At 35.8% G+C, this 27,911-nt stretch overlaps 5 protein-coding genes across 5 annotated transcripts; 2 read left to right on the top strand and 3 right to left on the bottom strand.

Moving 5' to 3' along the window:
• LOC105169909 (adoMet-dependent rRNA methyltransferase spb1) lies at window positions 3-5,230 on the bottom strand (the record flags this gene model as incomplete). Its single annotated transcript, XM_011090463.2, has 11 exons — window positions 4,667-5,230; window positions 3,573-3,620; window positions 3,344-3,499; window positions 3,197-3,243; window positions 2,666-2,822; window positions 2,508-2,569; window positions 2,225-2,411; window positions 1,859-1,948; window positions 1,506-1,648; window positions 1,287-1,413; window positions 3-959 (listed from the first exon to the last, which is right to left on the bottom strand). Coding segments are annotated over exons 1-11 (2,448 nt in total), but the record flags the coding sequence as incomplete, so codon positions are not given.
• Window positions 6,306-9,642, bottom strand: LOC105169654 (protein RER1A). The gene is made up of 4 exons (XM_011090115.2): window positions 9,488-9,642; window positions 8,238-8,610; window positions 6,838-7,018; window positions 6,306-6,732 (listed from the first exon to the last, which is right to left on the bottom strand). The coding sequence occupies exons 2-4, from the start codon at window positions 8,588-8,590 to the stop codon at window positions 6,679-6,681; spliced, it is 588 nt and encodes a 195-aa protein (XP_011088417.1). The 5' UTR covers window positions 8,591-8,610; window positions 9,488-9,642; the 3' UTR covers window positions 6,306-6,678.
• On the top strand, window positions 11,800-17,452 carry LOC105169656. Its single transcript, XM_011090122.2, has 5 exons — window positions 11,800-11,934; window positions 12,853-14,319; window positions 14,549-14,574; window positions 15,312-16,143; window positions 16,246-17,452. Exons 2-4 carry the CDS (start codon window positions 12,939-12,941, stop codon window positions 16,074-16,076), a joined length of 2,172 nt encoding a protein of 723 aa, XP_011088424.1. The 5' UTR covers window positions 11,800-11,934; window positions 12,853-12,938; the 3' UTR covers window positions 16,077-16,143; window positions 16,246-17,452.
• On the bottom strand, window positions 17,125-22,395 carry LOC105169655 (glucose-1-phosphate adenylyltransferase large subunit 1). The gene is made up of 17 exons (XM_011090118.2): window positions 22,177-22,395; window positions 21,628-21,749; window positions 21,371-21,474; window positions 20,855-21,098; window positions 20,545-20,667; window positions 19,956-20,126; window positions 19,727-19,819; window positions 19,531-19,614; window positions 19,394-19,449; window positions 19,081-19,174; window positions 18,636-18,821; window positions 18,457-18,537; window positions 18,205-18,291; window positions 18,024-18,128; window positions 17,800-17,906; window positions 17,653-17,713; window positions 17,125-17,563 (listed from the first exon to the last, which is right to left on the bottom strand). Exons 4-17 carry the CDS (start codon window positions 21,083-21,085, stop codon window positions 17,462-17,464), a joined length of 1,581 nt encoding a protein of 526 aa, XP_011088420.1. The 5' UTR covers window positions 21,086-21,098; window positions 21,371-21,474; window positions 21,628-21,749; window positions 22,177-22,395; the 3' UTR covers window positions 17,125-17,461.
• Window positions 25,203-26,189, top strand: LOC105169658 (very-long-chain (3R)-3-hydroxyacyl-CoA dehydratase PASTICCINO 2). Its single transcript, XM_020695753.1, has one exon. The coding sequence runs from the start codon at window positions 25,327-25,329 to the stop codon at window positions 25,990-25,992; it is 666 nt and encodes a 221-aa protein (XP_020551412.1). The 5' UTR covers window positions 25,203-25,326; the 3' UTR covers window positions 25,993-26,189.

Below are 27,911 nucleotides of genomic sequence, written 5' to 3' on the forward strand. Positions count from 1 at the left end.
TTCCCTGAACTCTTCCTTGATCCTTTGCCTGTCTGCTTTCCCTTCTTCCCTTTCCCTTGTTTGCTCATTCCATGCTTCCTGGCATCTTTCTTCATTCGTCGATCAACAAGCACTTTCCCCTTCCCAGTCTTGACTTGGACTCCTTTCTTTGCGACCACATATTCCCTTTCTGGTTTTTTTGGTGCTGCCTTCTTATACAGCTGTTCGATCATTTTCCTCTTAGAGCGATCAGAGATATCTGCCTGGTCGGATATTGAATTTGCCTTTTTCCTGACCTTCTCTAGTTTCCTGAAGGCAACCCGTTTCTTTCGGGCTTTGGCTTCTGCCACCTTCTTAGCAGGCCGAGCATCAATTTCTTTAAATTGTGCTCTCATTGCAGCTACCTCCTCTTTTGTCACAGGCTTAATTGGCTGGCGATGCCTCTTTTCCTCATCCAGAAACCACTTAGGCAATCCCTCATCATGAAACATATACTTGTTGTAAGCATCATCCAACATCTCTTCTCTCTGCTTTTTCGTCAGCATCTTTTTTGCACAAGCCAATATTTCTGCTTTCGTTTCAATGCCATCTTCATCCGAGTCGTCGGATGATGATGAATCACTTGAATCTGTTGCAGGAGCAGGAACTATTTCGAAGCCATCTTCTACCTTCGAAGGCTGCAACGACTGCAACTTACTCTTCTTACTGCTGGGTCCTTCAGGAGAATATTCCATTTTCTTCCCCGCGACTCTTGGATGTACTGGAGGTGCCTCCACCTGCATTTCATCTTCACTATCATCCTTATCCAACTCCTCATGTTCATCCTCATCCATAAAGACATCCTGACTAAACCATTGTGCTGCAATCTCCTCTTGAGTGGGTGCATTTTCCAAGAGTGGTACCACAAGAGGGTTTGCTTCATGATTAGCACCATCATTGTCTGAGTCTTGATCAGAGTGAAGTCTGCTGTCACCATCATCCTGCAGAATCAATTAAATAATACTCTAATTCATCATGGCATAGCAGATATCCCAAGATGCAACATACACATACATCAGAATGACAGCAGAAAATTGTTATATGAGCTACACATTTATCAGTGTCCAAAAAATTCTATCGTTGGCAGAATACAAGAGCATATTTCAGATTAACAAAGAAATTCCAGAATCCAATTCTTTGCTGTAACCCAAGCCAAAAAAAAAAGCACATATATAGACACGCACATATTTCCTTTTTAACATGCTCCGGAGCTTAAGGTGAAGGGTGGCATGCTTAGTAGGGTTTGGGGGATTACATAATGCACATACCTCTAAAAGTTGATCATCATTTGAGTATGTTTGCTTTGATCGCTTTCTCTGTTTGGTACTCCCATCCTTCTTAGCCACAAAACGTTCATATGCTTCGTCTAGTAATTTCTCCACCTGTTCATCATACCTGAAGGCAGGATGGATTAATCAGGTTTAGAAACACGAAGAGACTATATACATATGATCCAACTTAAATCCAAGCAAATGAACATCAACTACCTCCTTCGTTCTTCCTCAGAGTCCACATCACTAGATGTGTCCTCTTCAGCTTCATCATGGCTTTCTTCACTTTCACTGTTTCTGATGTCACCAGCATCATCGTCAAATTCATTGTTGTCAACAGCTACAAGATCTTTCTTCCCCTGAACAATGAATCAGAAGAAAGTTGTCAAGGATCAAATATTTGAACCCAGAAAGACTTAACATTGAAAGGCTAACCTACGTCTTCATTATCCTTTTCCTCCCAACCTTTTTCTGTGTATGTGTGAAGATATACACTCAGCAGAAATTGCTTGGAATTCAAAGGTTCATTTGTGAGATATTGAAGATAAAAAACTAACATATTGAAGTACCTTGATGGATGATAAGGAGAATAATTCCTGATCAATGTAACCATCCTCCACCGCGTCCATCTGCCTGCCCAATGCTTTACGAGCTTTTTCCTGATGAATAAAATAAAAGGAGGATCAGTTAAATAGCCTGGACAACAATGCTAGTGATAAAATTTTAGAGCAAAGCTGAATAAAAAGAATAACTACACATACAGACTTGTTACAAATTAAACATAAGAGAAAAAATTTAGAACATGATCCAAGGCATACAGAATGGTTATTCACATGTCCTGGACTTCTTTGTCAGATATATCAACTGAAATACAACAGAGAGCTACAAGACTCATGATTTCTCCAAAGAAAAGGGATTTGGACAAATGGGTATACCTTGGCATGCCTTTTTGCTAGAATTTTCTTTGCCCGTTTCTTCTTCCGTTCCATGGCATCTGTCAGCTCTTCCATTTCATTAAGAACTCGCTCATCTTCATCTTCCTTGCTCTCATGTTCTACAATACTGGTAACAGAAGGAGCTTTCTCTGAAGAAGATAGTGCCTTCCTCATATGCATGCGCCACCTGAAAGACAAAGCAAGTCATTGATGGAACAGATTTACAATTGGGAGAATGAAATATATCAGTGTTAAAACAATTAGGTTTTCAGAACAGGCTTACTTCAGAAGATGCTTAAAATCTTGTTTTCCCAAAACACGCAGATCATCGCATAGTGATTTAACCTGTGGCATTATTCAAAAGAAATCATGTGGCTTGACACATAATCATTCAATGGAACAAGCAGTATTTATCACTTCACCAACAATAAGAAAACATACCTCCTCTGTTGTTAAAGTATGATCTTTTATGGGCAAACATGCTGGATCATTGAAGGTTATAGAACTGACAGAACCAAGGATCTCAAGAGGAGCTTCAGACCAAATAAACTCAGAAGCAGGGCACAACTTCCTCAATGTTGTGTCTCCATCCTCATACCTGCATATAATCACCTTAATACTTAAAAACTTTTGAATAGAAAAGGAGAACTTACACATCAATAAAATCTAACTAACACAAGAGAAGCGGAAATCATGGTCTTGAAAAAGCATAAGGGCCAAAAACAATGAACAGAAAAGGAGCAATCAGTTTGTATCATGTGTACCATGAAACATAACGTGGAAAAAGTAAGGACAAAACTGGAAGTATACTGAACTATGCATTTGGCAGTAATGCCAAGCAAGGTAATATGCCACATCAGGACAATACAAAGGGACAGCTCTACAGTAGTTTTTTGTCCCAATAATAGGGTGTTATCTTCTCTTTACTATCACAAGCCAATTAAACAGCACAGCAGCAAAAATAAATTGTACCCATCACGGTGTCTCTTCTGCTTCGTTCCTCTGAGTACATCCACGACCTGACGTTATTTATTCATAATTATGAGCATCTCAAATGAAAACTGAAAGCAGGAGTGCAGGCATGAAATCGGAACAAAATTAAAAGAGATGCCAAATTACCTTTGGAGGTTCTTTTCCTCCTTGGAAGAGATGCTTGACATCAAGAAGACGAGGATCAATCTTGGCAGGTGCCTTATACTTCAAACCCAGAATGTAAATTTCAGCAGATGCTGATCGACTAGCTTGCGGTTTGTCCACTTCAACCTTCTCAAACAGCTGCACAGCAAATTCCCAGCTCAGAGAGAGTCTCAGACTGAAATATAAATTTTTAAAAAGAATGAATAATTACCTGTCGAAGACAATATAGAACAGCTGTATAATCTTGAGACCTGAAAACCTACAAGAAGATGATAGATAAAACTTATCAACTTACTGACCTCTTTAATAAAAATTTAATCTATTGAAGCAGATTGAAGGAAAGATGGAGATAGAACAGGCACATTGCAAAATACAATCCTAAACCATAAGGAACCCGCTAAATGGCTGGTTAAAAGTCGTTACACAAAAGTCAGACAGCAACTAGCCTTAATTTAAATTTATATAACTGGAAAAGTAATAAAAGACAAAGAGAACAGATGCAATATATGTCAGTGAGAACACTGTAAGGGCTAGGTCCAAGAGTTTAGACACATAGCATCATATTAGAAACTCTAACATCAGCAATAACAAAAACTAATCCATCAGCACACTCATCTACACATTTTGTCCTGCAGGAATCAGGAGCAAGAAAGAGATTCATGAAATCACCAACATTAAGGCTGTCAAAAAAAGAAGAAAAGAAAAAAAGAAAAGAAATCACCAACGTTAAGTAATTTGCAACTGAGGCTGATTTTGGTAAGACGAAACAACCTAGCTTGAGTTCAGGCAAAAATCATTTCAATTAGCTATATTTAGTTCAGTTCAGAAATTTCATTTCAATGACTTCACAGAAAAGCACAAATGAAGTGTTTGTACAAATCTAACTCAAAGACATCACAAAATTTCTTCATGTGTCTTTCCCAGTAATCCTCAACCTCGTGCAAAAAGTTCTTACAATTGATATCTATTATGTGCTAGGGTAAAATGTGAACCAATCAAATTCTCATTGATTTTCATTTTAGTTGAACGTTCAGCCATTAAAATTTGGAACCAACATAGCATTAACCGAACTGTTCTTTTATCCCCAAACCAACTATGTGGTATCAATTATACGCTGCAAATCATCATAAAAACGCATATACGAAAGGTATACCAATCACTAAAAGAATACACACATTGGTGAATTTGGGGAAAATGCATTGCAACCTAATGAAAGTAAATTTTCTTTAATAGCACCAGAAAAAATGCAGTCCTCCTGCAAATACACTTGGAATAAACATATAACATAGAGTTATTTGTCCATACCTTCGTGACAAAAGTTCCTTTCGGAGCTAACAACTCAGTAGCAAGCTTCACCGAATCAATAACCAACGCATTCTGACTAGTCGCCTCCCTCGCCCATGCACCACCAACATTCGGCGAACCATCATGCAACACCAAATCGAACGCTCGGCATCCGTTCTCCGCCATAATTCTCTTAACAGTAGCTCGACACTTAGGCTCAGTTATATCTTCCTGCACCGATATGGCGCCACGAATGGGTCGAATCGGATCGAGGTCGACACCGACGACGAGGCTGCCGACGGGAACACGCTCGACGGAGACTTGCATCCATCCTCCAGGGGCGGCGCAAAGGTCAAGCACGGAATGAGCCGAGCGGAGGAACCCGAATTTGGAGTCAAGCTGGACGAGTTTCCAGGCGGCACGGGATCTGTACCCGTGTTCTTTGGCTAAGTGGTAGTATTTATCCAAGCGGTGCTTTCCCTTCACTTTCCCCATGGAGCTGTGGTTGAGGGAAGATGAGGGTTAGGGTCTAACGGAGATGATGAATGTTTGTAGCTGCGTGGTGGGATATTAGGGTTTAAGGGCTCCGTGTTTGCCCGACTTATTCCATGTATTAAAGATTTTATTTCTATTCTTTTTCTTATTTTTGGTATGATAAGACGTATTCATTAAACATATATTTATTTATTTATTTTTCAAATAACAATTTCTTAAATTAAGTTGTTATGTCAATTATTTTTATTCATGTAAATTTAAATTTAATATATTTGACTAATTTTTCTATTACTAAATCTCTTTTTTTCTAGGTTATTTAATTAAATAAATACAAAAATAAAAAATCACACATCGAGTATGCTTCGTGATATGTATACTAATAAGAAAAAAATGACGATGGGTAAACACCATTACATCAATTTATACCTTTAAATTAATTTTTTTCTTTCTTCTTTTAATGTGGTGTGTTTATGTATTTATTTATAAATATATGATTTATCTATACTAATACTTAAAAAAAAGAATATTTCTCTCGCAATATGTGATATCAGTACACCAATTTTCTTCTATCGATAATATCGTTAAATTATTTTTTAAATATATAATATATTAATTTATATATTTTATTTTTATTGTATAAATAATTTAAAATCGTGAAAAGTTATACATACAAAAAAAAATATCATATCACAACAACTAATTTATTAAATATGACGACATTAGAGTACTCTCAAATATATTTATTTATTTTTTAACATGCCTATTTCAAGTCAAAATATTTGAATATTTAAATAAATTATTCATTTTATCATTCTTTTCAATGTATTAAACAAATACAAAGAAAAAATAAATAAATCATGCATGCGCATCCAGCGCGACTCTTGAATAAGATTTTTAAATAAAAAAGTTACAAAAATTACAGAGCGAAAACTAATCCCCAGATAAATTATAAGTCAAATCCAAAATACGCATAATTCTGAAATTAAATTGTAATATTTAGTTTATTTATGTTGGTTGTGGTGAACTCATCGATATTCGATTTCCAATGTTGAGAGATCGTGAACAAAGGAGAGAGATTCAGGGTTGGTACCACATGAGCCTCGAGTCCAGATTGCTTTGGGGAAATTAGAGAGCCAACACAAATTCTCCTCTAGAACGAAAAGAATAATAAAACAAAAATGATCAATCACATCAACCACCAAAAACAGGAGAGATGGATCACGTCATAACCACCCAACAATTTTTTTCCTTGGTGTGTCTAAAACAATATGAAGCTTTACTACTTTGCCTGCATCATTAACAGTTTTGCTGCCACAATCCAATAACAGCACACAACTGAACCCAACCATATCGCTCACCATTCTATTTAGGTACGTGTCAATATTCCAATGTAAATACAGATCCCATAAACTAAAACATTGTAAACCCATCATTCCCTTTCCTTTCCATCTTGGTTCTTCTTCCCCGTCTGCTTCCTCTTCCCTTATCTCGGGTCCTTCGGATTTATCTCAATCGGTTGATCATAAAGCAGCAGAAGTTCAGTCAGCTCGGGGGCTGCTGGCACTGGAAGCAGGTTTTTTACCTCTGTACTTCTGTTATAAACAAGGAGCCACAACTGTTAGCAATACTGGGGAAGAACAAAGGTAATTGTTTCTATAGCCACCGCATTATGGATGATACAAGTTTCAAGAGCCCACCTGCTTCCCAATGTTGAATGGGATGTATTTGTACTTAATCATATGCATGATTTGACGCTTCATTGTCAGTACAAAAAGAACAAGCCAGTAACACAACAGTATAGGCCAAAATACTGGGACATCAAACATGGAAAAGAAGGTCATCACAAATGCCACACAGAATGCCTTAGTGATGGCATACCTGGAATTGCAAAACCAAGAAACGTATCAACATCAACATCTTAACTGTATTTCAACAATTGTGCATACACAAAATAAAAAGATATCAGAATCAGCTTGACTATCCACCAATAAATAAACAAACAACTGCTGAGGCCATTTATGGCATTTGAAGATGCACAAAGAACAGCACCAAAGGTTGAATGGAATGATACTTGAGAGTACAATCAGTTGAAGGCATCCGACATAAATTCCAGTGGATAAAAGCAAATATGAGGGTTTTATTTGTTATCATAAATGATAGTAGATATTTTCAGCTTTGGTCATTCAGCATGAAATACGCTAAATCAATGGAGTTAAAGAGCTTCAGAATCTCCGGTCGAACATGCAAAAGGTACTAAGTAAACTACTTTGTTTCCCTCAAACTTTCATATTAACCCACAGTTCATAGGGAAATATCAAAACTACAAAATGTAACAGAAACAATAAAAGGAAAATGAAGACATCAGGAAGGCTACAATTGATTCAGCAAGAACCATTTGTAGGCTGGTTTTACTGAAACTCAATAGATAGGTTAAATTAACTCCAGCAATTTAACAAGTCAAACAACAAATAGACATAGCCATTCGCCTTCTTAGCTAGAAATTGTATTAGAGTATTGTATAATGAAGGACAAAAACCTAAAATAGAAGCCACGCTACTGATGCGAGAATTAGTAGAAATTCTTTGCAAATTTAAGCTAAGAAGAAACCCCTCTAGTAAGTAGAGTTAAATGACATCTGCATCTAGGAAAAATATTTAATGCATGGACCAAATTGGAGCACATATACTCCCCTATTAATCATAGAGAACAACAATGTTTAAACCATGTCTTACAATTTTCAACACCACCTGACAGCAGAGAATTAACAAGGATCACTGACATGATAAAAAATTCAAAATAAATTCAAGACTCCATCTTCAACATACTCTTATCCACTTTCATAGTAAATTCAAAAAATAGCTGCTTCTACTAACTCATGCAATCAGAAGATTTAGTTGTGACACGTCTCTATCACTATCCAGGAGGTCTATAGTTAGGCAAGGCATACCACCAAACAACTTTATAATCTTCAAGTAGCCATAGAATTGCTACGAAGAAACATAACATGACAAAATGCCACAACAAATCCAATTCAAAATGTCTAAGACATCAAGCCTCACATTGCCAAGACAAGGACAAGGAGTGCCAGAACAATCACCAGAATTTGAACTCAGGGAGACGACGAATGAAGGGCTTAAATTCATCTGAGCCCTTTGTTGGCAGCAGAGGTCCATCTGTCGGTTCCAGCTCCGGGTCAACAAGAGGTGACAAAAACCCAATGAGCAGATTCAGAATGTAGATACCCAAACCATAGGTCACAATGTAGAATCCCTGAACATAGTAGACCCTCAGGGCATAAAGGCACATCAAAAGAAAAGTTCCAATCCACCGATAAAGAGCATGTGGAGTAGATTTATCTAAATAATACTGGAAAAGCTTCGACACTTCATGCCTCCGTTGGTTCAATGCCGCAGTTGCTGTTGAGGTACCATCACCTCCAACCCCCTCCATGAAAAATCAAGTTCTGAGCCCTACAAAACCATCACAAGCTTCAACCAGATGAACCAACTAAAGTCTGACAAGGAGAAGAGTGTCCATGGAACAAACATCAGACATGCTTGCTGCCAGGCAGGTGATGGGCAAAAATCCACTAAAAAAATGCTAGTTGGAACTATTGAATTTTTTGCCATTCAAGAGCAAGAAATATTAAAACCCAAAATAAGACAAGAGCAACGATGAAGAAGGAACAAGTTTCTCCTTACAGAAAGAGAGCTGCAATAAGTGAAACCAAGTCTAGTTTGTATTGCTAAGCAATCCGACAACAAAAAGAGCAACACAAAATCCAACCACCCCCAATAAACTGACGAGATACAGCAGAACAAAATAAAAACACAAAAGTTACAGACAATTGTGTACCATACAAAACTCTGAGCCTCCAATCCAACTCTCTTACTCTACTTAACTTGAGTATCCGATCAAACACCCAATAAAGACAAACAACTCAAATGAAATTATATTGTTGTTATCTCTCTCTGTGTCTTTTATTTTTGTTTTGGCTGGATAATATTACAATCATATCAATAACTCTTCCGAACTTATTTCGTCACGAATGAACACTTTGGGGAAGCTAAAGCTCTAACTGAATGCACATCAAACCCCGTATTCTCAATAATAAACACAAAGACGACCAAACTTACGATTGAATACAGAAGTAACCCAAACTCTGTAACCAAATGACGATTACGAGCAGATCTGACTACAGCCGGTTCCTGATTGCTAAACAACTAATCTCAAGACAAAATATATCAAATGCATAATCAATTTCAAAAAGAAAACACTATAAATCAAGCATTGTAGACCAAAAAACTAACATTTTCATCAAAGAACAGCTGGGAAATTAGGTTTCACCTTGGGCGAGAATACAGCAGGTAAAAGAGGACACAAAATCGTTGGGGGGTTTCCGGAGTTGAAAATACGGATTTGATCTGTTTGGGAAGAGGGGTTCAGATAACAGCTGTTGCCTTTGAAAACTATGCGAAGAGAAACAAACACGACTGCGAAAAGAAACGACGATTACGCCCTTTTATGGGAATATGCTTTCATGCTTAGGGTACTTTCGTCATTTCAAATATCTTCCAGTTAAATTTTCGGATATGGATATCCAAAAATGGGCAGAGAAGTTATCAGGCCCACTGGACTCTAATAAGTCATCAAAAAACCTCTTTGAGAGCCCAATGAATGTAGATCCATTCAATTAGCCTTTGAGGATTGTGTTTAATTATGTTTGGCGGCCTCAGCTTATAAACATATTATAAAATGCTTCAGAGTTAATTTTTTTATTTTTTTTATTCTAAAAGATATATAATATTTTAAAATAAAATATTTATTATCTTGTTATAAGCTTTTCTTAAAAAACAGATTGAATCCAATTTTTTTTTATAAGATCTTTTAAACTCTTTAATCTTACTTTTACTTTTCATATTATTTATATTTTCCCGCTCAAAGTAAAAATATATATATTTATGTAATTTTAAATTTTAATAGTTTGGCAACTTTTTCAATCATTATATCAAACAATTTAACAGTTTATAATATTTGGATTATTATTTATTCAAGCACTTTAAAAATTTATATTTAAAATAACACTTAATATTTTTTATCTTTTAAAGTATTTTATAAAATAGATGAGCTTATATGTTATTATCATAAAATTACAATCGTATTACTTTTCAATATATATGTTTTTATATTTGAATATTAATCTCTATTAAAATAAATATTTATATTTTTTTATTTCAAGATTTATACGACACCGAACACTATCTAAATATATATATATATATATGAATATACATAAAAAAAAATAAATATTAAATTAAATTTATAAATTAACTCCATGTTTAATTTATTGCTTCAACTTTATTCCACGTCCCCACATGATAAACGAGTGTGAGAACACGACGTGGCCCGCTAATTGGATTCTTAAATTCTAGCCAAACGGGGAATAAGCCATGGCGCGACAGCCGAACTGGACGCAGTCCATGTGCCCGAACAGTCCAGCTAATGTTAATTCAGTCATATGCTATCCTTGTGTCGAAAAACGGCTGGGCTATGTCTTCGGCTATCGGTGCCATTTAGCTGTATCTGCGCCGTAGTGGCAACAGATTCTTGGACGGCGATGAAAACCACGAAACAAGATATTTTCATGATCTAGATATTTTTATGTCCTCGGAAAGGGACAATTCTTCTCCCACCCAATTTTATTATTTCTTTTCCTTATCCTATTTCTCAAGCAGATTATTTATTTATTTTCATTTTATTTTATTGTTCTTGATAATATGAATTTATTTTTATTCCATCTTAATATAAAAAAAATATTTACATGTCGTATTTTAAAACATAAGTAAAAATGGTTAAAAAAATAATGACACCTTTTTTTCAAAAAAAAAAACATATATATAACTGCAATAATTTCAGATTAAGATTTATAAAGACTATGATATTATTTATTTTGAATTTATTATTGTTATAGGTAACAATTTTCTTTATTCTTAGATGGAATAAATATGGCAATAAAGATGTAGGCAAAATTATTATTTTGATTCCATAGGACAAGAGAACGTGCATACATTTATGTACAATATTTTATGTATAATTTGAATTATGCATTTATAGATTATTGCTGATTTTTTTTCTTATAAGAATAAGGATTATTATATTATATGTAGATTTAAATTATAATTAATTAGCTTTAATAATTTTGATTAAACTATATAAACTTTATTAGAATAGTTTTCAATTACGAAATGTCAAACTCAAATAGTGCTTTTCTTTTGGCATTGTCGCGGGAGTTGTGTTGGATTAAATAAGAATGATTGCGAACAGAAATTTTATTATTTATATTAGTATAAAAATAAAAAATATCTTTCAATTGTGTTGATGATGATAATTTTAAATTAAATTTGTAATTATATATTTTTATTTTAAAACATGATATGTTAATTTAATATAGTTTTATTATTTATAATATTTGAATTTAAAAAATATTTATTAAATGCGGAGTTGCCGCGACGACTAGTTGGCAATAAGAAAAAGAGCAAAAAGTTAGGAAAAGTGCACCACAGGGGGACCCTCCAGCAAGCTAAAACGCGAAAATAAATAGGCTTGGCGTTGGCTCATGGCTGGCTCCAATACCACTCATCTCTCACTCTCTCGCTCGCTTCACATACAATATAAACAAGTGGTTTCTCTGTAACTCACTCTCTTAAGCGGAGCTCCACTACATGTTTTGTGCGTATGCACATTTACCCAGACCGAAAGCCACACAATTGGCCACGGAATATACAATTTTTCTGGTTCGTCATCTATATTTGTTTCAGTTCACGCATATTATTTGCGTAGTGCTATTGAATTCAGCTGCAAAACAGTGGTTCAATCTCTGTTATTTATTGTTGAAGTATTTTTGTGGAGATTAGTTGCTAAGCTAAGCAACGTTTTAAACTGTTCTGTTTTTGTTCTTTGTTTTGTGTTTCCGCTCTGTTGCTGCTGTTTGTGGTTTGCTAGTTAAGAAACGTTTTGAGCTCTTCTGTTTCTGGTATTGGTTAATCAAATCCGTGATTTCATGTAATTCACGTAGGTAATAATCCAGGTGAGATGTGAAAACTTTAGATCATAAAATGATGATATTACAATTTACAATAAGTTGACAGCCATAGAAAAAAAATGTTGTATCATGTATGATTTAATGTTTACTGCAATGATACCTCATGAAAAGCATATAACATGTCAAAACAACCCCTAAGTTTCAAACCATTTCTTCTCTTCCCTCCCTTTCTGCTCCATGTTGTCTGGGACGTGATTCTAAGTTTGTTGTGAAAAATATCAGATCAGCAAAATAGAGTTATTCAGTTTACCACTGCAATCAGATTTCTTAAAAGTATGACGAATTTTAATTGTCTTGTATTATGACTAAGAGCTACTACTGCATATAGTATTCTTTTAACTACTATTATTTGACAAGGAAATTTCACGCTATCCACTTGCGTGGTACCCGACTGGTATTAAGATTTGTTAGCCTAAATACTATTATCATCATGTGCAGCATAATAGTTCCTTACTCTGCTTGAGAATGTTGCCAATCATGAGCTGCCTCAGTCAAAATTCATTGAGCTTTCACCTTAACATTTTTCTCTCTATTGCTAGCGAAGATCTGTTGACTTTCGATGTTTATTTTTGCTAATATCTGCCTTGATTATTATATTTTCCATGTTCAGATTTCTCAAATCTCATTCTGAAGGTAGAATTGCGTACGTCAAGTCTCATAAGTTTGAGGTGGAATTGCGACTGACTGCACGCTATCATGTCTGATGCAGTCATGAAGCCAGTTAAGGATACTAATGGGAGGAGTAGACAGATTATGCAATCTTACCAATCTGTTTGGATGGCTCACTGGATGAGGTCAAGCTGTTATGCACCAATAGAAATGTCCAATCATGATGCTTCTGGAAGTGAGGAACTTGATTGTGCTACTAGGGTCGATAACTTAACAAATGAGTTTGATGTTTCAAGACCAGTCAAAGGACTTGGAGTGATTGAGAATAAAACTTTTGAGGTTGTAGATGAGGGTCCAGAAATGGGCTGCAAAAGCCTGAGAAATGAGATATCACGCAGTTCTGTGTTCAGATGTGTTCAAGACACTGATGACATACGAGCATGTAGGCCTGTGTTTGCTCACAAACTTGAGCGTGGTAAAGCTGTTGATCATAAAAGTGGGATTCAGTTTCTTCCCTTTGTTCACAGCATTCCAGCTGAGAATGAAATTTCCTCCCGAGGATGCCGTTCGCTGGGAGAAGGCAGTTCGAGGAAGCCTCCTCAGTGGATGGAAACTCATTCCAACAGGAATGATAGCTGCTTTGCAATACCAAAATTTTTGCAGGAAAGACTTGTAGAATCATCATCAGATATTGTGCCATATATTGAAAAATATAAGTTTGACAAAGAAAAAGCTGCCATGTCTCCAATGATTAATGAATATGCTGTTGTTTCCAAGCAACTGACTAATACATGCCTGAGAAAGCTAGAGCATGAACATTGTCATGAGCACAACCAGTCAGCTGATTTAGTTTGTCAGACAAAAATGGACTGCTGCTCCAAGAATACATGTTATGGGGAGGGTGATATGTGTGATTCTGACCTGTCAACATTTGGTCGGGACTGGTTCCCAAAGGTGCAGAAATGTACAGGTATCAGTCTGTTTCCAACTCAGTACACTGGTTCAGAGAAAATTGAAACAAGGAAATCCAAAAATGATTGTTACCCTCCACAGAAGTTGCAGAGTTGTGTTCATGATGTTGAGTCAAGATTTTACACCAGTGTGGATTCTGTAGAAGGAACAACAGGAAGTTGTCCCACGTGTTCTCAGACAATTCACAGCATGTTAATCACAAAAAAGACTGATGTCAATCTGTCAAAAGGAAATGATATTTTTGAACGTACAAGAGCTGCTACCAAATTTGATGGAAATATGTCTACTGATCGTCATCTCCTGTCGCCATTTTGTGGTCAGTGTAAGCCAGTGAAACTTCAGACTCTGGGTCATTGCATCTGTAGTGAAGCAAAAGAAAATGTCGGAGATGTCAAGGCTTCTAAAGTTACTACAGAAAATGAATCACCAGTTGAGATGGACACCATAGACATGGATTCTTTTAAGGAGAATAACTCATGGACAAACCTGGGTTCTGGTATGTATAATTGTGCATCATGAAATCTGCCTTTTATTGACCAGTCTAAATTCATTTGATTTATTACTGGAAGATGGCAGGTGCATTAAACTTTTCTCAAAGCTGATGCGCTGATCTTTTATGGTTTTTGGAAGTAGCATCTAATTAGATATCTTGTTTTACAGATTTAATAAATATCTCTAGTCAAATATCATCCTTTACTAAGATGTTTTTCTTTTCTCTATTGTAGGCTCATTTTCTACCACAGCAATTAAGGTACTTTTCATCTTTATTAATAACATCAACCTGCATGTTTTGTCAATTATTACTTAGGTAGGTGGTGTCTCTGTAACCTCAGTCTGTTATATATTTAGATGCATATTTGCTTCGCACATTAATCTCTGTAGAAAAGGATTTGAGACCCCCTGAAAATTTGTATTCAGTGCTAGGATGTCCCACACCCCTTTTCCATTTTATTGACAAGATAAATAGTTGAAAAGCCATATACCCGTTCAATTTGTTAGAGGAGATTGCTCAGCTTACTAGACCTTGGGATTTCTCTTGACAACCAGATATCCCATGGTGTACCATCTGGTTAGAATTCATAGGAAATCTTGGTAGTTCTTGTCAGCTAGTTTCCTGTTCCTGCAGCCCAACTTATCTGTGCTAGACTTTTTTGGCCTTGATTACTGGGATTCCATTGCTATTATTCATGATTAAATTTGGCCTTTGAACCAGTAAAATATGCTCTCCATGATGCATCTTGCACTTAATGAGTTGTCGAGTTTCTGAGGGAATGCAGAAAAATGAAAAATAACAGTCCGAGCATGTGCAATCTAAGTTTTATGGAGCCGTTTTTTTCTGATGCTATTTCAAAACTGGTTTTCTCCAAAGTTTTATTTATGTCCTAGTGGATTGCTCTGTGTATGAATTCATTCTAACAATTCTGAAGTGCACAGTTGCAGTTGCATCTGCCCTTAAGCATGCTCTATTGATTATTGGATGTGTTGTAGGACACCAATAAGGATGCAAGTTTGCCCCCTCATTTAGGTGTTCCTTCCTCAAGCAAAGCTGGATGTCAACAGCTGACAATCTGGCAACCTGATATCAACTTGGAGCTTCCAGCCTTACTAGGTGGGGCAAGTTCGTCTGAGAACACATTCACTGACTTCTCAGAGACTCAGAGTTTGGAGATGGAAAGGTTTTCGTTGCATGTTGAGCAGCACAAAAGAAAGTCCACTCTCAGCGTGGATGACTATCCGCACGCAGATCCAGGTAACATAATGGTTAAGCGCCTCAAGCTGAGCTCTTCAAACTATGATCATGGCACAAAGAGCTCAAATCTGGCTCAAAACTCATCTCATGGAAAAATGGGTGAGTTTTTTACCAGAATTCTGAAAAGCAGCATCACTAGCTCAGAACCAAATTCAAATAAGCATCATAGTGAAGAATCATTGCTGTCAGATAAGAGTAGGGACTTCGTAAGGAAAGACAATGACATTACCCAGGACCCAATAAACAAGGACAAGAGCTTATTGCTGTCACATACTTGGATACAAAGATGGCTGAGGGATGGACCAAAAATGACCGAAAGGAAACCTGAAACAGTGGTGGTTCCTGAGCTACCAAAATTGAGATTAGCACAGAAGAACCTCCAAAAGAAACAGTGTCCCAGCATTGCAGCTATGGCACTGATGCGAAAGGCTATCACTGGTTTGCAACCATGTGAGCTCCAGAAGAGGGGCCCTTTCACTATATGGAACACAAAAGGCTTCTGAAAACTTCGATTGCTGCAACAGATACTTGGTTTTCTGCATGTGTTCTGCAGCAGATATCCTTGAGCTGGTAATCAAGAACCAGATTAAAATTTATAGCCCGGCTTTTCTCTATAAGTATCTATTTATTAGACATCTGTTAATGAGAGGAATTATCCTTTTCATAATGCAGAATGATACAAATTCCAGACATGCTCTTCAAGCTTGGTTAGCAGCATAGAAAGGTGCCAAGCTAAACCAGGATTTTATGGTTTTGGCGCCTTCTGGTCTCTTTTGCTGTGTACCTCATGTAAACACAAAAGGCATACTGAGATCATCTCTCAAAGCACCACTGATTTTCCAGCCATGTATATAGTGGGACATGCTAATTTCTATTTGGCGGAGGAAGATGGCTAGTCAAGGCTTGTGATTTTCAACCAATCAGGGGAGATGATAGGAGGATGATTGGGGAATGATGAGAACTCAATTTTGGCTTGTTTACACTAACATTCAGGTTAAACTTAACTAAACTTGATAACAGTTCATGTATCTCTTTCATGTTAGCATAAGTTGTTTAAACAAACCTCCCCTACACCAAGCACATCACAGATTCCATGACTCTGATGACTTGATATTGTTGTTTGCATTATAGCCAGTGTCCTATTACCCAACTTTGATGAACACAGTTTGAATCTTGATGATCTGGGTTGGTATTGCTTATAAAAGACTATGATATCGTCTTGATAGCATAGCATGTTTTTGTTTTTTCTTGTTTTTCACCATCAATCTATGCCAGTCAGTATCTCAAAACATTCAACATGAAATATTACCTGCAAGTGAGATCTTTAGCTGTTGAGAAGTCATGAGTTGCCTGTTCTACCCTAATGAATAGGGGGAACAATAATCATTTTCTTAAGGGCACACTGGCAACTCAGGTTTTAACATTGCAAGAAAGGAGAAATTGACAAAGGATTGCTATAACTAATGAGGTGAATTATAGCTCCTGCAAATCACTTCACCATATGAATAGTTTGAGTTTGATGAGAATCACTTCAGCACTGGAAAATGCATATAGTAAATAGGCTGTAGACACTATCATGAAATCAAAACGTCTATACAAGCCTTAAATCAGCAATTTCGATTATTACTATAGAACTACTACATATTTTTATTTCACATACATGCTTTCTTTAACTTGAAACAGAAAAAGCACTTGTAAACTGCACCCTCAGATTTATTCCAGGACTTTCAACTGTCTTTCCACATACGCCAAAGCAAGCTTGCCTTCAGGAATTTCCCCAAGATGGTTTATCAGTTGGTCACCGGATGCCTCAGTTGATAACGGCTCAAGTTTGGCTGTTGTATAACCTCAAATGACTCCGGAGATGGTAGCCAAGTAATGAAACAATTCATATGACTGTTCCATCACTGATTGTTGCCTTCTCAACAATGATGGTGATCCCTGAACGAATGTAGAAGCCTTCCTCTGGTCTATCGGCTTCTTGAACACCCTGTGTAGCCAAAGGGAAGTGATAAATTTAGAGTAAACATCTCTTCCTGGTGATCACAAGCTTTAGGTATAGTGATGAATCGAACTTACATCTTTATTCTTGATTATCACATCTTTCCCAATTCTTGCATTCTTGTCAATAATACAGTTCCTACAGGCACAAAAGATATGCATTTCACTACAATCCTGCTTTTCTGTATAAGATGCTTAACCCCTTCAAAGCTCATGTCCACTCACCTGATTTTCGTGTTTCTTCCGATTCCCATAGGGACTTTCCCTTGTGCCAGTAGTGAGGCAATCTCCGATTCTGTTTGGTAGTAGTCGGCCCCCATCATCAAAGAATCCTATTAGAGTGAGAAAAGAGTTATATTTATAACAATATAATGACACACAAATCCTTTAACCTTTAGACATAGAGACCCTTTTTGATGCAATAGAAAATGGAAGCATGATGTGCTCACCTTCAGTTCGACACCAGAGTCTAGTCGAGAGCGTTCACCGACTATCGAATGTTCAACAATGCATTCTCGCAGAAAGCACCCATGTGATATTATTGCATCTTTTATCTGGAAAATACAACTAATACCATTAGACCATAAGTATCAGTGGACATTTCTACTAGCACCCACTGTCCCAGCTTACCTTGCAGTTATCGATTTTAGTGGGTGGCAGGAAACGAGGAGATGTGTAAAATGGAGTCTTGGGATCGTAAAATTCAAACTTCGGAAACTGCAATACGAAATTGGTTGCTTAGTTCTCGAGGAAAGCACGAAATCAGTGATCAAACCTCTTACAAGAAGCAAAGAAATTAACTAATGAATTGGAAAATGGTGAATTAGGAGATACTACTTAAAACACGATAGAGGGAACAAGGACATGAAAAATTCAACAAACCTCGTCTGTGAGAGCTAAATTAGCATCATAGAATGATTTTATTGTTCCAATGTCCTCCCAGTAGTCTCTGAATATATATGCCTGCAGTAGAAGTATCATCTTAAAACCTTGAAGATAATCGCAAACAAAACATTTATTTTTAATACAAAGGAGTGATGACATGAAGTTTGCTCTCTGACCTGTACATTTTGTTCCTTGACTGCAGCCGGGATGATTTCAGATCCAAAGTCATTTGCCGTAGGGTAACTCCACCTTAGAAGCTTCAACAATACATTTGTCTTAAATGCATACACTCCCATAGAAGCAATGTATGGGGACCTTAAGGCTTCCTGTGGAGACAGTCCTATGATAGAAGTATCTACTTGCTGCAATAAGACAAAACAGAACAAAATTGAGATGGAAACAAGAGAAACTTAGCAGGTTGCATCTGAAAAAACTACCATTATCGCATCATTGCTCCAGAGGATTTGGTGGCTGTTCCGTTCTGTTCTATGTTTGTTTATTCTAGATCTTGAATTCCAATAGGGTGCTATGCTATCAGAGTGTCACGCTCTTCATGCTACTTTGAGAAAACTATTTTTTTATATTCAGATGATAACAAGTTTCAAACACACTTGAACATACCATTGCTTTCTTATCAGAGCCCCTAGGTTTTTCGGAGAATTGGGTTATCCGACCTCTGCTGTCGATCTTCACCAGTCCAAAAGACGACGCTCGGCTGAGAAGTAAAATTTGGGTTAACATTTGACATATGCTATGGCTATTAGGTATAGATAAAGACTAAAGCAGACATGCAAAAGGTATAGTGACAGTTGCCCTTTCTCGCTTTCCCTGCTTACAATCTTTTCGAGGTAATGAGTTGAACTTGAGTGATTAGACTTAGCATCAAGATAATTCACTAGAGGATTAAAACAGCAAACGGTGAAGGGTCACAAACCTGTCGTCAACTGGTGCACATGAAAGTGTGAGGTCAGCATTTCGATCGATGTGGTTCTGTTTAAGCAATAAACGAGATTTAGATATCTTGACGCAGTTGATATCATATCAAAATTTGCCGTTGATAGATCACTGTACCTGTACAAAGTCCATGTAGTCCATCCTGTAAAGATGATCCCCTGATAGAATCAATACGTTATCAATATCTTTTGCCTTGGCATCCTGCAAGAATCAGTTGAGAGTACAAGACTGACATTATATGAAGAAAAAGCAGATGAGTGAATATCAAGTTAATTTAGGACTAATTACATGTGCTATATCTGTGAAGACTCACCTCAAATAACCATATAAATTGCCTAACAGCATCAGCTGTCCCCTGGAACCATCGGTTACCTGTTTCTCCTGCCGTTTGAGTCGCAGCCAAAACCTACATCGAGGCTTAAAGAGTTGGTAAAAATTGCTATTTGCACATGCTGTCAGTTTTATATTAGTAACATGTTTGAGATGTATCAGGGTGTTCGGGTTTCAGTTCACAATAAAGTAATGATTATAAAGGTCTTAACCTCGACAAACCCATCACCAAAGCTGATGCCATTTCCAGTGTAAGTGCGAGAGATGTGCCGATTCAGAGAAGCAGAATTGAACTGGGTCAGCACAAAGATCTTGTTAATGCCACTGTTGATACAGTTGCTCATCGGGATGTCAATCAGCCTATAGCAACCTCCCACTGGAACCTGCACATCGCATCACACGAGAATGTGAAATCTCATTAAATAAAGCTCCATGAAAATGGAGCAGGGATCTCATGGATGGAATTAATAAATCACTAAATAAATTACTTTTTCCTGAAAGGAGGACAAGGAAACAACATCACAACTCTCAGAAATGGCGAACTACATTCCGAGTTGTTCAAGTTACAAAAATTTCATAACATTTGCAGACAGTAACATACTGCAGATAATTAACTAACACACATACAGGTCTCCAGTATTCTTCTCTGCACATCACCAAATCAAACCACTTTCTCTGTATTCTTCTTACCAATCTCAGAAGAGTGGCAGAAAATTAAACTGAATGGTATACTCCTAGACAAGATAAATTAATTTGGAACTGCAATTTAATTTACTCTTCATCAGAGAGATGCTTTCTTACAGCTGGAGTTGCAGCTCTGTTTGTAAGTGGGAAAAGGTGCTTGCCCGCACCTCCTCCAAGAATGATTGCAGCCACATTTTTCGGATTCGCCCTTCGCCTCTCTGGTATTGGTGTTTGTACTGTCTGAGAATAGTGCAAGAAACACATTAACCTTATCATCCAAAAAAGCCGAAAACATAAAACTTGTATCTCATTCAAGATTTTATTTCCCACAGAAACTGGAAAAACCAACAATGTTGTTCTAGAGCAAATTAACCCAAAAATGAGGAGAAAAAGAAAATAAACATACAAGTTGAGTAGGAATGCTCACCACTGTTTCTTTGTTGTTCTCTCTGGTGAGAACAGAATAAGCAACCCCAGGTTTGATTTTCCTCCCCTTATTCTCAAGGCTCAAACTTCTCCCCAGTTGATTAGCCCAACCACAACTACTCAGACTTCCTCTAATCTTCTCTCCCCAAATTCCCTTTTCTCCATTACCAAAACCACCTTTGCTCAGATTTCCCAAATGGGCTGTGGGTTTCAATGTTGCACAAGAATCCATGGCAGTTTACTCACTGATCCAACCAGTTGCAAGAATTAGCAGTATTATTATTAAACGATGATAATCAGTTAGTTAGAGATTAAAATAAGAGATAGATCACAGGTTTAAGTACAAGTACACTAGTTTCAGTAAAGTAAAGAATGAAGAAATGTAATCTAAGGAACCAAGTAAAGTATAGATCACACAAAGACACGAACCAATTAAAAAAATAATGCAGTGGCGACAGCCCACAAATATTCTTTTTCATATGAAAGAAAAGCACAGAGTACCACTCAAAAGTTGTACCTTGGAAGCTAAACAGAAGATCTAATGTGAACAACAGCGTCAGCACCAGATCATGCAGAATTATGGGAAAATCCAAGATTCTGGTTAAACCAAAGTTCCTAGTACTTGAGAAATAGAGGAATCAAGAATCTTGAAAAGAAAAGGCGAAATAAGTGATAGAATTTATTTATTTTATTTTATTTTTTTAAAAAAAAAAGATGAAAACTTGAAGATCTATTGCACAAAAGCTGCCGAGGTGATAAGCAGTAGTGGCTCACAGATTATATCAGAAGAGCTGGAGAATGCATGAAAGGCCTGTGAGGTGGAGGTGGTGGTAGCTGTCTTGGCTTGTGAGCTTTCACGAGAAATCTTGCGATCTTGCTATTTATTATCGTCAAATCTGTCATCATATATATAGAAACAACAACAAAAGAAAAATAACAAAAAAATGGAGTTTAAAAATCTCACAAGGTAAATGAAAAATAAAAATCTCTCTCTCTCTCTCTCTCACAGACACACACACACAAACACGGTGAAGTGCGTGCAAAATGCATTGTTAACAGCAGTAGGTGAAGTGTGGTGTAAAGGGTTTTGGGCTTCTTGCCATCGTCCACGTTTCAAGACTCCTCTGCACTCAGACAAGAGGAGGGCCCAATGCCCAAAAACACGTCCATTTCACTCTGTGATCAAACTCTTGTTTTTGTATCATATGCACATCTTTATTTGAAAAATCTGAGTGATTTTATACGAGTGGGTGTAATTGGTGAGATTTTTTTAAAAAGAAAGATCATTTCTGAAATCAAGGGGCCATGAGTGATCGATCATACATGGATTTTGTCAGACGATTGTGAGGCCAATAGATCATAGAGATGTATGCACTTCCCTTCCCACCTCTGGACAAATCGCTGATTGGATGACGATCATTTCACTATTCTTGGATGTCCTTGTCCAACATTCATCATATCCAGATTTGTGTTCAAGTTGTCATGAGAGTTTTGAGAGGAGGAAAGCAACAACGTTTATGGATTTTCTTCTTCCATCCCTCCACAAATAATACTCCTATTTTTTCTTCTCTTCAATAATATTGACTTGTTCGAAATCAAAATCAAATCTGATCGCATCGAATCAATCAAGTGTTGTTATATGTTAGTTCCGTAACTTCTTCTAAAAAATTATATATTGATAATACTTTATTGTAATTTATTTATCTAAGGATGATAATGTTGAACTATGTGACATGGGGTTCCACACATGAGAATTTCCAAAGCCGGAAGTTTGAGACAGCCCATGTTACTTGCTTTGGTCCAAGTTACTATGTCATTTTTAGTGCTTGTCCTTTTTATTAGTCTTTTTCTAGTAATTATTATTGAAAACACCTTATTTTATGACATCAATTCATAAATATTTACATATCAATTATCATTATACAACCCAATATTAAGAAAAACATGACATGTTTTGTTTTCAAGGATTATAACAAATAAATAAAAAACTCGTTATAATTCAAATATTAAAGAGTGTTGTAAAGGGATGGTTGTGGAGGCTTTGAATTGGAAGACAACGAGCATAGTGTAGGGTTCATCCTTTATGAATACAAGTGGAGTTGATATGATGATGATATGCATTCACCTAATTCAATATTTTTTACGCTAACAAATTATATGGAAAATCATCATCATACTATAAACCAATTAACTCTAAATATTTTTATCAAATTTTGTAAAATGTTTTATTTATAATATTTCCATTTTTTGTAGTTTATGATATATTCAGGTTTAATATTTGGTTTATGTGATAAAATTATTTATATTGAAGAGTTTAGTTTGTAGATCAGAAAAAGAAATAAATGGTTATGGTGAATTATAGCATAAAATGATTGTTGAATAAAGGAGTATTTGGTTTGGGATATAAGTTAGAAATAAATATTGGAAAATGTAATAGTTAAAGATAATCAAAGTGATTGAGATGGAGAGAGGAGTCCAATCAAATCAAAGCCTTTGCTCTGGTTGGCTAGAATTTGATGTTGACGGCTGGCCGTTGGATTTTCGGTCCGCACACGTGTCTTCATTATTTTAAGGTTTTGGTCTATGAATTAATGGCTTAATTCTTTCAACTTAGCTGTTAAAAAAAACTGTTTTCTTTTTCCTATTAAAAATTAATATTTTTATTAGTATGAATACTGTGAAATTACTTACTCACCAAAATTAAAAAAAATAAAAAATAAAAGAGAGAGAGAGAGTGAGAGAGAAAAATGTCTAAGAGTAAGCAAAGATAAATGGACACAAATGTGGTATATATTTAAAAATATAATTTATATATTTTATTTTTATTTATAACATATTTTAAAATATTAAAAATTATTTATTATATGCACGCAGGGACGGCATGCCGTCAAAGCTAGTATTAATATACAAGAAAAGATATTTTTCTCTCACAAACGACGGTTATAACATTGCGACACCAATTTACGATAATACCTCTAAGTTTTATTATTATTTTTTTTGCTTTCTTTCTTTTTTTATTATTATTTTTTAAATATAATTTATTAATTTATATATATATATATATCTATAATATATTAAAAAATATAAATTATTATTTATTATACGACATATAAGTACAATATGGCATGACCACTAATAAATAAAATGAGTTAGAAACACGGTGACAGTAGTAAAGGAGTAGAAGAAGAAATTAGAGTCCCACTCCCCACCCCATGCAGATTTATGGAACTTCACGTCACGTGCCCCTCCTGTTACTCTCACTCACGCTTGGACCTCCAAACCATTTTTCTTTTATTCGGTACCAATCCACTGGGGTCGGCCCAATATAGGTCCGAATCCATGAAGATCTAACCCAATTAGCCGATAAGGACTCCAAACTTGGGCTTATCAAGTATGAGAAAAAATGGGTATGGAGTATGGATTTTGTTGCAATGTATGAAATTATAGAAATAAGAACAACAAAATAAGGTCAAATGAATAATGAATACTTATTTTAATTCAATATTATAAATTAAAAAAAAAAATTACAAAATAACCAATCTAATTAATTTTCTGACCACCTATTCTAATAGCTCAATCAAACAGCTAACAGCTCATTTAGGAACTCAGCCTCAGCCGTGATGTTCGTCGATTTACAACCAGTTGGGGCGCACCGACCTAAACTGCTAACTAACATCTACATGTGCTTTTCTTGAATGTTGTTACGATAAACTCTGTGCAAGTAATGCAAAATCCCAATTTTACCCCCCGTCAGATGTATTCTATAATAAATAAATATTTGATGAATTAACTGAATTTTGGGTGGTGAGAAATTAGTTATGTTAGGGGTTAAATTGGCAATGTGTCTAAAATAGGGCTGTGAACATGGCATTATAAAGCAAATGATTGAAGGACTGAGTATTGGATGGTTGGATCAAGTGCAGGTGATGATTGATGGAAAGGGGACTCTCATTTTGGGATGAAAAAACATAAGACACCACATTTTATCTAAAATAAAAATGAGATAACATAACATCAAGAAGCTTATAAATTTACTATTAATGACAAAATTATGATGAATTTAAAAAGAAACCTATGCATATTATAAGAGGCAAGCTTTTATTTTTTAAAATATTTAGATAAAAATAAGAGGATAAAACTCATTTGACATTATCTTTAAAAAGTTATAAATTTCTCCAAGAATTAAAAGGAAAATATTATGTTAGAGGGTGATGTCATTTAATAATATTTTGAATAACACTAATCCAATTCCACCTTAATATTTATGTGAAAGAAGATTGAGTTAGAGAGTATTAAAGGAAAAAGAAAAAAAAGAGTAGATAGATATGGTGAGTGCAAGCTGCAAGTGGTTGACCCGCCCACCTAAGTTCATTAACTCACCTTCCCACAAAGCCCACACTCTTCTGCTATTAAAATCCCTCTCCTTCCCATTTCTCTGGGAAACAATACCCAATCTCCAGATCTCCCACTCCCATGGCCGGAATGTTCTCCTCTATTCGCCGATTCTACCTCATCCTCTATAACTGGATACTTTTCTTGGGATGGCTCCAGGTCTTTTACCTCGCCGTCAAAACTCTCAGAGAATCCGGCCACCAATCCGTGTACGCTGCCGTCGACAAGCCCCTCATTCTCGCGCAATCCGCCGCTCTCCTCGAAATCTTCCACAGCTTAATTGGGATCGTCAGATCTCCGGTGAGCGCTACTCTTCCGCAGGTCAGTTCCAGGTTGTACGTAACATGGGGTATCCTGTACAGCTTCCCAGAAATCCGGACCCATTTCCTCGTCGCGTCTTTGGTGATTAGCTGGTCAATCACCGAAATTATCAGGTACTCGTTTTTCGGGGTCAAGGAAGTTTTCGGGTTTACACCTTCCTGGCTGCTTTGGCTGAGGTACAGCACGTTCCTTTTATTGTACCCTTCGGGCATCACTAGTGAGGTGGGTTTGATATACTATGCGCTGCCTTATATGAGGGAATCCGGGAAATACAGCATCAGGATGCCCAATAAGTGGAATTTCGCGTTTGATTATTATTACAATGCACTTGTGATTCTTGGGTTCTATGTCCCGGGCAGTCCTCATATGTATGGATATATGTTGGGGCAGAGGAAAAAAGCTCTCTCCAAGTCTAAAGCTGAGTAGTAAATTCAAGATTCCGGGATTCTTGCTCTTGTTCGGCATCTATCATTTGTGTTGAAGATTGTTTCTGTTTGCCCCATTTACAGTTCATGGGAAAAGTGATGTCATTCTTAACTTTAATTCAGTTCATTTGTGAGTTTTTACCTTCTCTTGGCAATTCTTGGTCATGATTTTAGTTTTATGCATCTTGAATTTGTCTAGCCAAAGTTGTATTGCTGTACCACTTAACAGCCTGGGCGGGAGCAGTGAGGCTTCAGTAGCATCTTGGGTTTCGATTTCTGAGTTAGGCTTTAGCTCATTTCCTTCCATTGATGAGCGTAAATGCCTCTGCTTAGGTATGTTGGATGAGTTATCAAATGTATAAAATCCCCTTATATTTTAAAAAATTAGTTAAAAATCCTTTTTTATTTTAAAAATAAATTAAAAATTCTCCTGTATTTATTAAACATAGCTCAATCGTCCTCTTTCTGTTAAATCTACTAACGTGTTAATTTTTTTAGAAAATGACCGTTATACTCTTACTTAATGTATATTATTTCTTATTTTAATGACAGTTGGATCTTTTTTGTTCAAATATTGATTGTTAGATCTAATCAATTAGTCTCAACTATTAGATTTTTAAAAAATGAAAGGTTTAAATTTAATAAATTATTTAATTTATATTATATATAAATAATTTAAAATTAAAAAATATATTATTATATATATATATATAAAAAAATAACTCCCCAACCACCCCCTCACCCTCACCCCACCACCATCTTCGTCGCGAGATTGATGATGAATTTTCAAATTATTGGATCTCCATAAATATTTTACTAAAATAAGTGAGGCTGGTTTCATTAGAATCGTTTTAAAGGGACGAGGCTGATGGTGGTAATTTGCAGTCGGGATTCGATCGAACGGCAACGGATCGACGACAAACATGTTCGGAGGTCGTGGCTTGAGCCCAGACTCTTCAGTTCACGAAAACTCAAATTGAAGGTGGAAATGTTCCTCTTGAAGAGAGGATTTGAATGGTATCACTAGCGGTTGAAAAATCGTCTGGACGATGCCAGAAACTTAGAGACAAGTTTGGGCGCCGCAAACTCGTTTTTTCTATTCAGTTTTTTCTTTTTCTTTTTAAAGTTTTTAATTAATTTAATTAAAATATATTTTAATTAATTATTAAATATTTCAGCTAATTAAGAATAAATATAATAATTATTATTGTAATTAAATATATATTTTAATTAATTAAAAATAATGTTACATTTAACAATTATAAAATTATTTGAATTTAAATATAATTTAATATTAATATTAATATTAAATAAATTAAATATAATTTAATATTTTAATTTAAATTATAAAAAAATACAAAAACAAAACAAAACTAAAAAGGACATTTTAGTAAAAAATATTTAAGAAAAAGGTAAAAAACAGTTAAAAAATACTCCCACATGCACAATGTAATGTACCTTCCATTAATTACTAATAGAAGGAGTGTTTGTTGTTGAGTTTTACAAAATATAGAAAAAATTTTAACTTATTTTTAAAATAGAAAGAAGTTTTTAACTAATTTTTTAAAACACAAAATAGTTAGTTGCGGCTTGTGACGCTTCATTGAAGAAAAACAAATGAAATTCCTGAAAGTTCCTACCTTAGGCTTAGACCACATCTTTTTTTCTTGGAGAAAAGCCTAAGCTTTAGACTTGCTACATAGGAGAGCTAACTTTGATTTATGGCATCAGAAGTTACTTTCAGGTTGCCTCCCTCCCACCATTATGGCTGTAGGTTTTTCATGTCATGCCTGTGCTGTTCTCCATTCATCAACAAGAAGTCCTGTACCGGCTAATAATCCCAACACCCAACATACTAAACCCAAACAACAGATCTTCCAAAATTTTATACTTATGAGGGGAATCAAAATTGAAAGTAAA

The sequence above is a fragment of the Sesamum indicum genome, linkage group LG8, assembly GCF_000512975.1.
Source record: "Sesamum indicum cultivar Zhongzhi No. 13 linkage group LG8, S_indicum_v1.0, whole genome shotgun sequence".
Classification (NCBI taxonomy): domain Eukaryota; kingdom Viridiplantae; phylum Streptophyta; class Magnoliopsida; order Lamiales; family Pedaliaceae; genus Sesamum; species Sesamum indicum.

Coding starts and splice junctions, on each gene's coding strand:
- LOC105169656 (XM_011090122.2), top strand. CDS start 12,939: ATGTCTGATGCAGTCATGAAGCCAGTTAAGGATACTAATGGGAGGAGT. Junction 14,320..14,548: donor ATGGACAAACCTGGGTTCTG/GTATGTATAATT, acceptor TCTCTATTGTAG/GCTCATTTTCTACCACAGCA. Junction 14,575..15,311: donor TTTCTACCACAGCAATTAAG/GTACTTTTCATC, acceptor GATGTGTTGTAG/GACACCAATAAGGATGCAAG.
- LOC105169655 (XM_011090118.2), bottom strand. CDS start 21,085: ATGGATTCTTGTGCAACATTGAAACCCACAGCCCATTTGGGAAATCTG. Junction 17,907..18,023: donor ACTCTGGTGTCGAACTGAAG/GTGAGCACATCA, acceptor TCACTCTAATAG/GATTCTTTGATGATGGGGGC. Junction 17,564..17,652: donor TGATAATCAAGAATAAAGAT/GTAAGTTCGATT, acceptor TTGGCTACACAG/GGTGTTCAAGAAGCCGATAG.
- LOC105169654 (XM_011090115.2), bottom strand. CDS start 8,590: ATGGAGGGGGTTGGAGGTGATGGTACCTCAACAGCAACTGCGGCATTG. Junction 7,019..8,237: donor CTCCCTGAGTTCAAATTCTG/GTGATTGTTCTG, acceptor TTGCAATTCCAG/GTATGCCATCACTAAGGCAT. Junction 6,733..6,837: donor CATTCAACATTGGGAAGCAG/GTGGGCTCTTGA, acceptor TGTTTATAACAG/AAGTACAGAGGTAAAAAACC.
- LOC105169658 (XM_020695753.1), top strand. CDS start 25,327: ATGGCCGGAATGTTCTCCTCTATTCGCCGATTCTACCTCATCCTCTAT.